Genomic DNA, 12,174 nt, shown 5'->3' with positions numbered 1-12,174 from the left:
TAGGGTGTAATGATGGTGTTTTCCGTAGTGATAGTGGATAGTTGTAATGGTGAATGTATTATGACGGGAAAGGGGCTTAAGGATAAAGTTGGTAATGATGACAATAGTAGGTGATGACGTCACAAGATGAGGTAGAGTGACGAGTCACTAGGCTACTAAGTATGCGAGTATTCTGATATAGCGAGAGCTTGGAGTTGTTTGCGAGTGTGATGGGCACTCGTATGTCTGGGGGTGGGTGAGTCTCGTGCACATCACGTGGCTGGTAGGATGCCCCTTATAGAGCCCTATCTTGTTAGCACGTCATTGAAAATAGCGTGTTGATGAGAAAAATAGATAATTGAAGTCACGTGATGTAATGGTTGCGAAAAGCGAGGTGGGCTGGCTGGGATAATAACTGTTGCGGTTATGATTGTTTTGCGTATAAAGAGACGGTTGTGAAGCTCAAGGTGGGTACATGGAAAATGAAGCGTGGGGTAGGTGTTGTATCTGCAGTTATGACAGATGGGCGTTGGATGAAAAACGTGTGGATGACCATTGATTGAGATGATGATATGAAAAACTGGCGCCCAGAAGAGGGTAAGAGAAAAGTCGCATTATGTGAAGCGTTAATAAGGCTATAATAATTTTGGGGATGGGACAATTGGGGAGTGACTAGGTGTGATATATAAGTGGAAAGAGTTGGTGGAAAAAGGCTTTGTTGTGGTCTGTGTAAAGTTGAAGAAAAAACTTTGGAATACCAGTAGAGAGGATTGCACTGAAGGTCGTCAGGAGCCTATTTTGCGAGCATTAGGATCTTCACAGTACAAGGTACGTTTTGGACTTCTTAGTATTGTTAGTTATGTTTTTCCAGTTTGTGTCTTTTGTTCTGTTAGGGAGGGAAAAAATTATCTTGTTTAATTGGTGATGAAAGGAGAGGTTCTTTTTTGTTGTAATTTTATGTAGGAATTGTTAGAATGGTAGATAGATATAGGTGGATTTTTGGATGTGGTCTAAATAGTGATAGTTCTGATGACACTTATGTAGGGGAAGAAAAGTTGTGAGTAAGGAGGAAAGTGTTTGTCTGGAGGAGGTGTTGTTGTTGGTGAAGTTTAGGGGTAGTATCTATGCGAAAGAATTGTTGGATATGGAGGAGTTGGCGTCAAATCAGGAGAAGGGTAGTGGGAGTAGTAAGGAAAGGACCGAATCTAGCAGTCGCGCAAGCGGTAACCAGGGAGTTGTGGGTACTTCACTGGCTGGTAAGGTGTATCGTGGCTTGAGAAGTGTGGAGTCGCTGGAGCAAACAACAAGGGAATTTATGGGGGTTAGAAAAGTTGAAATTTAGAGTGATTGCTGACCTGTGAAGGGATTTTCCAGCTTGTAGGACTCCTGAGTATGAATTGCCAATGCAGACAGTGGTAGTGAGTACTGGCCAGATGTGGGCGGGATTGAGGATACCCTTTACAAAGTTGACAATCAAGTTTTTGAATTTTTGTATGTAAGAAGAGTCCATACCAAATTACGAGTAACAGCTGGAGGTATTTGAGGGTTTTTGATATATTAAATAAGAAGCAGGGTTATGGGATTACTCTGAACGATATTCTGGAGTATATGTATGTGAAGTCGACTTGGTCGAAAGATAGAGCAGTGATGACATGTGCACTGAGCTTGAGGGTGGGTGCGTTAGAGTTGATGGAGTTACCGAACTGGGAGGCTTGGTGGGAGCATCCGGTTCTGATTACAGGGTTGTATTGTGAACTAGGTAGTATGTTGCACTGTTGTTGTTATAATAACGGAGGTAAGAGTGGGTGGGGTTTGAAATTAGTGTGTGTTTTTGTTTAAGATTGAAGGTTTTTTATATAGGTTTATTTGTATGTATTTTGCAAATATTCCAAGGTACACGGTTCCACTCGCGGAGCGGTGTGGTAGGATAAAGGGTTTTGCTAGCTTAGGGAGGAAAAATACAATTTTGTTGACAACAATCGCTGAGTATTTCGACAAGCGGTGGTCGATTGTTGTTCATGAGAAGAGGGACGAGAAAAATGATCGTGCGAGGAGTCGTCGCAGGGAGTCGATTAGTTTGATAGGGAAGTCATCTAAAGATATGGAGGGGGGTGTTTGGGGACAAGAAGAAAGGTGTAGCTGGAGTGGAGTCGTCCAAAAGTGGAAATCGTGGTCGATGAATATCAACTTTTAGAAGCTGGGAGGAAGGAAGGTGGTTGATCTGACTGAAGGAGAGGGAGCTGGCGGAGCAGGAGATGCGGCTGGGGTGAGTGGTAGTGAGGTGTCTGTACTGACTGGGGTGAGTGAACAGGGGGTTTTGGTGCCGAGTGGCGGTGGGGGTGGTGTGAGTGTGGCAGTGCCTAGTCTCATGATTCATATCTAAACCTCCATTAGAGGGGTTTGATTGAAGCTTTGATGAAGACTTGATGTATTAGTATAGATTAGTTATAGTAAGATATTCCACTCTAGAGGGTAGTCAATTCGCCATGAGAATGGGTTTCAATTGCCTCACATGCTAATTATTAGTTTGTAGAGATGCCATGAATAATTAGGGATAAAAGGACCTAACCTTTATGTGAAAACATAAATATTAGGGTTGCAACAACTCCGTACTAGCATATTAGGGATTAATAAATGTGGATTTCAAATCTCCCTAATTCCTTCTCATTCACATCTTCGTATTTAATTGTCATAGTATAATTTAGAATATCTTTAATATTAGTTCTCACCATATTAATTATATTAGAATTATTACTCTCATCATATTGTTGAATTGTTAAATTAGTGAAATTGTTACGTTCTAAGCAACTAGGAGTGGAACAAATCTTTACTCAAGTTATTGCATGATAATTGAGAGTAGAAACTTTGATTAAACGTAGAATAACAAGTTTTCTTATTCCTAGCATAAATCATTATTCATAGGGTAGGAAGCTCTTATTTTCATTCTATCACTCATCTTATACTGGCTTGGAACCACTCGATTGCCTTTAGATTTTGGTCGTGGCATGTATGCGTCGAGGGAGATAGAGAAGATGCAGTCGTATGCCTTGGCCTTTGTGTTTTCTGAAGTACATTCATCGTCGGGTGTTGCGAAAGACTTTGGTGGTGTCGATGCAACGATAGAGATGATGATGCATGCCGACGAACCAATGAAATCTTTAACGACTGAACAGGGCGAGACGAGCCCGCAGTGTATGTAGAGAGTGAGGGAGTGACTTGTGATCATGTAATCTAAGAATTGTAAAATGAGAGAATAACTTGTATTCATGTAATATGAGAATTGTAATCTGAGAATGTATAGTGTTATGAATATAATAAAAGAATGCCTTTGTATTTTATTTTGTGGAGAAATAATCTCTGCTTGATTGATGTAGCTGTCTAATGTAGCTAGCATATTGCATATGATTTGTTGTCTGTTGCTGTTGTTAAGTATTTGTTGATGACTGGTTCGACTGGACGAATGTAAAAGAGGGAGTGGTAGCCCTCAGTGTGTTGAGGTTTTCAATCATGCTATAATTGAAATGAGAATGAATGTAGCCTTTGAGAAGTGATTGTAAGACTTATTGATATAGTAGCAGACTGTTAAGAGAATCGTATGCATGTGAGCTCCTTGAGGTTGAACAAGCACTTAAGAGTGAGATGATGTTGGGCTTAACATATGTAGATGTTGTGCGCAAGCGACTGACCTCAATCAATCCGAGTGGGAGAGGGCTTATGAATTGCCTCAGTAAGATGCGAGTGGGAGATGGCTTACGAACTGCGTGTAGCTCTTGGTTATTGTAGACCATAAGTGCGGCTGTTAGCCCTTAATATGGAACTTGAGACATTGTGCCTTGATCATTTTGAGGGCGTGATTTTAATTTATCCCTCAATTTTCGAGTATTGTTTGCAGTGTGATGTTTTTTAAGACGTTGTGAGGGCATTGATCGAGCACATGTTACCAAGAGTTGGGCCATTGGCCTTCTCGGGTTTAGGATTTGATTAGTTGAGTACATAGATTAAAATGAAGCCCTCCATGATCAAAAGTTGTTGGATTGACCTGCAATGTGTCAAGCTACGCTATAAAAAATGTCGGTGGCAGTTAGTAATGGTTTGGAATGTTGTGAGTAAAATGAAGATGAAAAAATAGAAATGTTTTAGCTTGGTAGTCTATGACATTTCTGTATTCACTATGGCTTGACTTGGTGAGGGTTTGGCAAAAATCTACACCTCAATCACCAAATGTTGTCTGTAGTAGAGTAACAAGAGTTAGGTCGTGGACCTACTTAGATTTTATATTTATGCGTTGATGAGGCAATTGTAAGAGCACTCGGCATGTGAGTTTTGAATTTGAGTTTCGAAGGATATAGATTAAAGCCAAGCCCTCAGTGATCAAGCATTGTAAATACTGAAATGTCAGGTCATTGTTAATAAAAAAACGAAAGGGAAATGTAAATGAAAAAAAAAAAGGGTTATCCTTGATTATGTTGATGCTTTGGAAGAATGCTTGAGTTTGGAATGAAATTCACGGTACTTTGAGCAAACAGACAGTGCCAAATGTAAATGTCTGAATTTACACCAAACATTAAGACTTAGTTCTTAGCTCTTAAGTTGGAATAATAAAAAGGGGATGGTTTTGTTTGGTGTTAATGGTTGCTTTCCATAAGTAAGAAGATGCCTACGTATCTAGCATTGTGTCAGTGAGACTGGAATCCATCCACATGTAACTCTAAAGGGTGGCTTTTATAGGCATTGAGAGTGGGCATCAAGTGCGACATGTGTATTGATGAGTACAGATATGCTGTCGTGATGAATGACATGTGTCTGTGAGAGGCACGCGGATAACAGTTGTAGGTGTTTAGGTCTATCTGAGTTGGCATAGGGTGTAATGATGATGTTTTCCATAATGATGGTGGATGGATGTAATGGTGCATGTATTATGGCGGGAAAAGGGCTTAAGGATAAAGTTGGTAATGATGACAGTAGTAGGTTGTAAGACCCCTATTATTTTTACATTATTATGTAACAATATTTAGTATTTTTGGATTAGATATTTATTTCATGGTCAGGGTGCTAGTAAATTGGGTTTGACTTTTATTATAGAAAGAGAAAGGAGGGAAACAAGAGAATATTTTTGAAATTGTATTAAAGGTATTTAGTGTTTTGAATTTTAAATTTTTGTGTAGAGATTTTTAATATTTGGAAAGTTTTCAAATAAAGATGAAACAAGATTAATATAAGGTATATAATTAAGGGTTAGTTAGACTTACCCACCCCCCATTAATAGTTGCAATTAGTGTTACCCCCATTTTCAAAAATATTAGTGATACAATTGCAAGATCCAACGGCTCTGAGATGAATTTTTTTTCAGGATGAAGAAATCGACCGTTGGATCTTACAAATGGAAAAAAAATCTAAATCTATCTAACCCTATAATTAATAGAGTACTTTTAACAGAGAATAATATTTTATAGTTATGAATAGAGATATTTGGTAAAATGGAAAGTTTCTTAAAGTTAAGCGTAATATATGGCAGAGAATTCTTTGGAATGGAATGCCTTATCATAAAGTTAGGGTTTTCAGAAAGTAAGGTTTTTGCTTAAAAACAAGTTAACTTAAAGAAAGAAGAAGGAGAAAGGGCGGATTTGTGCATCTCTTAGCTAGCTTTGGATCGGATTTTTGGCATGGTGTAACATGATTTCTATTATATACATTCTTTTCGCTAATACAAGAGGTGAGTAACCTTTATTTTTGTGTGGTAACATATATTAAATTGATATTATAGAAGAAATGTTTTGTTTGATGTTGTGCGTGAATGAGAACATGACTATATGATTGATTTTTCTTATTTAACACATACTACTATGTTTGGGTAACCTTTTAAATTAATCATGTTATTTTTTTTTATGAAACACTATATATTAATTTGTACTGTAGTTATTTCTAACTTTTCTATGAATATGTACTGTAGCGCGTACTATATCAATGTAATAATTAAGGGGCATTTAGACTTTGGTTCTAACAATAGTGGGTTTATTAGGGTTTGGTCCAAAAAAGCTTTAATATTAGGGTTTAGTCCTAGTTTTGGTTCTTGACTGCCAGTTAACACAATTGGCTGTGGTCAATCTGCTAATTATTTTGATATGATCAGAATACCTTTCAGTGCGATGTCACGTGATAACTGGTTGTATAATTTGTTGGACACATGTCAGTATATGATTGGATATTACAATCTAAATCATGTGACCGTTAGATTTTTTTGATTTTGCGTATGTCGATAATGTTATTGGAGTCTAACCCTCATCTTCTTCGTCAGAACCCACACTTTAGCACTAAAAACTCAAAACCCGACCAGTCGAGTTCTTTCATCACCGATCCAATTTCATGATTGGTTGGGTTCATCACCATTAGATTGTTGAGTTTTCATTTGAACGCGAGACTGAGTTCATCGTGTTTTTCATTTTGGTTATTTGAATTTTGGTTATAGTTTTTGACAAAGCGAGTCTTCTGATAGTCATTGATCTTAATAACTTGTTTCCAGTAGTTAGCTACCTCAAGGAGACCATTGCATTCACATATGTAGACAAGATTGAGGATATCCTTCTGAAAGCATGAACCTCCAAACCCAACACTAGCATTTAGAAACTTTGGTCTGATCCTTGTGTCCTTCCCAACAACATGGGACACCTCTGCAACATCTGCTCCAGTAGCCTTACAAAGAGCTGACATGGCATTCACAGATGAGATCCTCTGAGCCAAGAAGGCATTGGTGGCAAGCTTTGACAGTTCAGCAGACCAGAGGTTGGTGGTTATGATTCGGTCTTCAGGAACCCAATAAGCATAAACACTTTTCAGGGCTTGAATAGCCTTCTGACCACCAGGGGTCTCCTAGCCTCCAATGAGAACTCTATTAGGAGCGAAGAGATCATCAATGGCAGTCCCATTAGCAAGGAAATTGGGGTTCGAGATAATTTGATAATTGATTCCCTTGCTGTTGGTCATAATCTTTTCAATGGCCTCAGTAGTTTTCAATGGATACAAATTTTTTCAAGTTGGATACAAATTTTTATTCACGTGATGTTGCACGTGAGGGGTATTATTGTCATTTCAAAAATACAAGCAGATTGACCACAATCAACTCAGTTGACTAACAGTCAACAACCAAAACTAGGGCTAAACCCTAATATTCAAGCTTTTCTGGACCAAACCCTAATAAACCAACTATTGTTAGGACCAAAGTCTTAGAAACCCAACCATTAATTATGGTACTGTTACTGTAGCGCGTACTGTAGTGTTAGTAATCATTACCGATGGTACTCTTACTGTAGCGGGAACTGTAGCATTAGTAATCATTACTGGTGGTACTGTTATTGTAACACGAACTGTAGCACTGTAATAGTTAAGGATGCATACTGTAGCTCTTCTAGCCCTTGATGGCAGTTCTGTAAATATTAATGTTGCTGATATAAATGCTATATAATGGTCTGCATCTCTTTTTATGATTTTTTGTACATTTAAAAGATGTTATATTGATGAATTACCAATTCCATGGTGTGTTATGTTGCATTCTCTAACCATGTTGACTTCCTTTATTAATGATGTAATATCATTGTTAGTTAAGGGTGTGGGTCATTTATGCAATATTTTTTAGGAATGATTACGTAACTAAAGTTGGTGTTATATTTACGATTGCGTTGCTATGAAATAGTATGACAATGTCTTTGGATAAATTTGAGACATACTTGAACATGGATAATTAGTTGAACTTTACGTAAACAAGTTAAAATGACACTTCGAAATTTTATGACGCAAAATCCTAGCCCCTAGTTATCACAACTTTTGTGATAAATATGAAAGTTGTCTTTTTAAGACAACGTAAATTTAAGGTAACTTGGAGCCCTTGTAGCCAATGATGGCTTTGATTATCTCTTTACCAATTCAAAATGAGATGCGCGATATGTTATGCCTAGTAAATGCTTACTCACATAATTTTGGCGTCCGTGTGGGGGTTACCTGGTATGCGACATCCCGCTTAGGGTAACTACGCACGTGAGTGGTTCCATTATAGTTGAGAGGCATGCGGATGTGCATGTTCGGGTCGATTGAGGGGAGTGATTGTGGTAGATAAGACTAGGTAAGACTTAAAACCGACACGCTACTAGGGACACTTGTTAATTAAACATTCTCGAAATGAAATTTTCCTCTTATATAGTTATTATTCTAAAACTTACTATACAAGTTATGTTTCATTTATGATATTACAACTAAAAGTTGTTTTGCAGGAGAGTGGGTTAAACTAATTATTTTTGCAGAGATAACCCACTTTGTGAGAGCATGTGATAATTACAAATTTATGTAAACTAACTATTTATGCGTAAACACAAATAATCAATCAACTAAACAAGTGCTTAGATCAATATTCCTACTCTCAAATAATAATGAAATAATATAAAGAGTACGGATTCGTTCCACTCCTAAACTACCAAGACATAAATGGAATTCAATTAATTTAAATCACAAAGAAACAATGGTGAGAGTAATATTGTATTGAGAGATTTATATTCTATGATTATACTATGGATTCAAATAAATCTAAATTAACTAAACTAATAGAAATAGGGTTTTGATAGAAAAGAAAGTTATAGAGAAGAGTAATCAATCCACCTAATGATTAGTTTCATGCAAGAATCGAATTATTCATTGAAAAGAGATCATCTTTAGGTTTTCACGCAATGATCCAACCTAAAGCCTCAAACTTTATCAGCCCCAGCAACAACCTACATCTCTATAGTAATTATTACTATCATGTAAGATTATTACAACCAAGTCTCTCGACTTAATTATAACAATCCCTAGTTTAATTTAATATATGCTTATTTTGGAAGTTATACAATAAACTAAACTCATTGAGACACATACACAATTAAATAATTCTACTAAGCAATATATTTCTCATCAAACTTCATAATCACTCCCTCTAATGTGGGGATTAGCCTAATATCATTGGATTAATTAAACTAAAACAATGAATGGAAGGTATAATATAAAGAAGAAGTAATTGAATTGAATAAACTAAAGCTTTATTTGGAAGGTTCTAATGGAGACTACAAACTAACTCTAAACTAAACTAAAGAGGGAGATATATTATTCTAGCTAATGGTAGGAGAGAAATGGAGTTTAGGGTTTTTATTCTCTTATATAATGATACAAAATCATGCATGGGTTTTTAGGCTAGCTTATGGAACCTTAAATCAAGTCCATAACCCAATTGGTTGAATCCAAGACTTCCAATTCTGGTCATATTATTGTAGCGCGTGTTTTTTCCAACTTATAATACTCTGATCAAGTCAAGCCCTATATTATTGGAAAGGTATTTCTGAGCCGGTCATTTTGATATAAAATGGGCCCAAATCCGAGACATGAGTCCAAAGATATGACCTTTTGAAGTTCTGTTGACTTTTCTTCAACTCTCTAATCCGGTTTGACTTTCACTTAACAATTTTAACTTGGGCTTTTTCTCTATGAAACTTGGGCTTTCTTCATTGAACTTCCATAACAATCACTTTAACTCCTTTTAGCGCCTAATTAGTAATGAATTAACATTTCTTTAACTTTGAAGCCTGAAATACTCAAAAACACGTAATTAGTGATAAACCTATATTATTAATAACATAATTGGCTACATAGAAATACTATTAAAGGGTTTAAACTACAATTTTGGGCTCTTATCAAACCACCCCCAAACATCATTTTACTTGTCCTCAAGAAAATATGTGAAATTAAAATAAGTTGCCAAAAATATTTTTAACTAGTCTCGTTTTGCTGAGTGCGACTGCATTGACCATATGCAATAAAGCCTTAAACTATTAGGAATTCCCTAGTGGACGAGTTATAGCCTCATGATAGTTTTCCCGAGAAGGTACTCACAAACTTCATTTATACTATAACGACTAAAAAATAAAATTATTGTTTTCTTATTTATTAACAGATATCTATACATCTCACTAGCAATGAATACAGAATAATCAATTCGATACCTAAGCTAATACGTGCATAATAATCAATCATCTACGGATAAACATATATATAATGAACTATGCTATGAAATGCAATAACAAGTCTGTTTATGAAACTTTGGAATATCGTCCTTAAGTAGGTCATCACAAATATGTCAAGACAAAAACACTCTGATTTTTCTACTCAAGTTTTGCTTACTCCAGTGTGCAGTGGGCACACTTTTCCTTACAATCTCAATGACGTACAATGAAGCCGAAGTCGATCAAACATATCTGCCACTTACTATCACACTAAACTATTCCTAATTGAGCTAGAAGTCTTTATTAGGTGTTGCGGGGATTAGGTGATGGTTTTAAGAAGGAAAAAAATGGATATTCAAAAGGACAAGTCTGAGATAATAGAGTCTTCAAAATATGTAACTAGAGAAAACCTTGTTCTTACTTTGCTTCTACACTTTGTTTCCATACTTAGCCATTTTTTTCTTTTTCTTTTGGCTTTTGGCTTTTGACTCATTTGATTATGTTTTTGGAGTTCTAACTTTTTATATTATTTATTTATTTATTTTCTTTTCTTTGGATGGAAACTTTCTTTTCTTTTCTTATTTGAAGCAACTAACAAATTCTTGGTTTTCCACAGGTCTTTCTCTTTTCTTTTCTTCATTTCATCTCTATTCTCAGACTCATTCAAAAATTGGGTAAGCTGATTTTTATTTTTGTTTTGTTTTTTATATAAGGGTAAGGAATTGTGGTTTATGAAAAGGCTAAAGAAAGGCTCAGAGGGGCGACTAGCGGAAAATAATTTCATATAGGTTTGAATTTCTGGCTATATCGATCCAAAAAGGGCCTAAATTCTCGCTTTGGATATGGTATAGTGATCAAGCAAGTGGACGTGTGATTTCTCTATTCGGAATTTACTTCTCCCTTGTGTCATTACTCAGATATTTCACTCATATAAGGCTTTTAGGCTATATTCTCACAGGATTTGCAGAATGAGTACTCTAGCCTAGATTTCATAAACTTACTGCCAATACAAACGTAGAGGCTTATGCAATATATTTATGGAAAGATGCAATAATTATTACCTACATATTAACCTAAGTTTCTAAAAACTATTCTAATTAAAGTACTATGTGAGATTTCTAAACTAATATCATCATGGAGAAGGGAATATTATCATTATCACTAAGTGCCTAGTATAAACAATATTTATGATTTTTAATATTTTGTAAAGAAAAGTTCGTAATTTACATCTTAAAAGTACCTAATTTTTGCAAATGTTTCTATCCCACCCCCAAACAATCAAACGCTTTGTCCTCAAAGTGTAAAGAGATAAGGAAAGAATTTACCATAGAAACGTTGAAAAAATAGGTAGTACCTGTAATAGAAATATTGTGAAGATGATATGATAATATGAAGCACAATTAAACTGTTACGTACTAACTAACATCAACTCTTTTGGAGTAAACATGACAGATAAAGGGTGGCAAAACGTTTTGAAATGAAAAACCAAAATACGCCACCCCAAAACAAAATTGGAAAACTCTTCTTAACTTTGAAATATTTTGTTTGGCCTATACTCCAGAAAGGTGGTATTGTACAAAAACTGGGGTCTTTTCAAGTCAGATTCCTTAGACTTACTAATATATGTTTATGTTTTTATTTTATTTAGTTTTTATATGTTTGATTTTTAGAAAAAACAAAACAAAATTACGATAAAGAAATAAAAATGAAACTCACTCCATAGAGAAACACTACTCAAATAACGAGAAAAAGTGCAAAAGATGAACGCGTGAGTCACATGAAACGTATACTAAGGATCCGACACTTACAACCACTCACTCCAAAAGGAGGGTCCGGTTACCTTAATGGTGCACTCCCATAACATAAGATTGGAATGGAGTACACCGAATAATAAAATGAGTAATTTATAGTCAGATACTCGAGACTTTATCTAGTATAAATGTATTAAAATGCAGTTTACCATATATCAACAACCAAAAAAGTTGTGGGTCTTTCCATAAATAATTAACATGGAATGTACCACCAAAAAGAATCAAGCACCAAGACTTTCTACGATGCAACTTAGTTGAATGAGAGGGTGTCCAAGTGAATGATCGTGAGAAAATGAATGGTTGTGGAAAATACTTGGGATGTGGATAAGTGTTAGAAGAAAAGGGTGGGAAGAATGATTGGATTCTGT

At 35.8% G+C, this 12,174-nt stretch overlaps 1 protein-coding gene across 1 annotated transcript in view; it reads right to left on the bottom strand.

The window, feature by feature from the left end:
- Positions 1 to 6,381: 6,381 nt before the first annotated feature.
- The window catches only part of LOC147474718 (UDP-glucose 6-dehydrogenase 3-like), a 55,851-nt gene continuing 50,058 nt past the window's right edge, over positions 6,382 to 12,174 (bottom strand). The window contains exons 3-4 of the mRNA XM_086585170.1: positions 7,267 to 7,400; positions 6,382 to 6,846 (exon numbers count right to left, since the gene is read on the bottom strand). Coding sequence (XP_086441296.1) covers positions 6,382 to 6,846; positions 7,267 to 7,400 — 599 coding nt within the window. The remainder of the gene's footprint in view (positions 6,847 to 7,266; positions 7,401 to 12,174) is intronic.

The sequence above is a fragment of the Coptis chinensis genome, chromosome 9 (assembly GCF_015680905.1).
Source record: "Coptis chinensis isolate HL-2020 chromosome 9, ASM1568090v1, whole genome shotgun sequence".
In the NCBI taxonomy this organism is placed as follows: domain Eukaryota; kingdom Viridiplantae; phylum Streptophyta; class Magnoliopsida; order Ranunculales; family Ranunculaceae; genus Coptis; species Coptis chinensis.
This window is presented reverse-complemented; position numbering and strand designations above follow the sequence as displayed.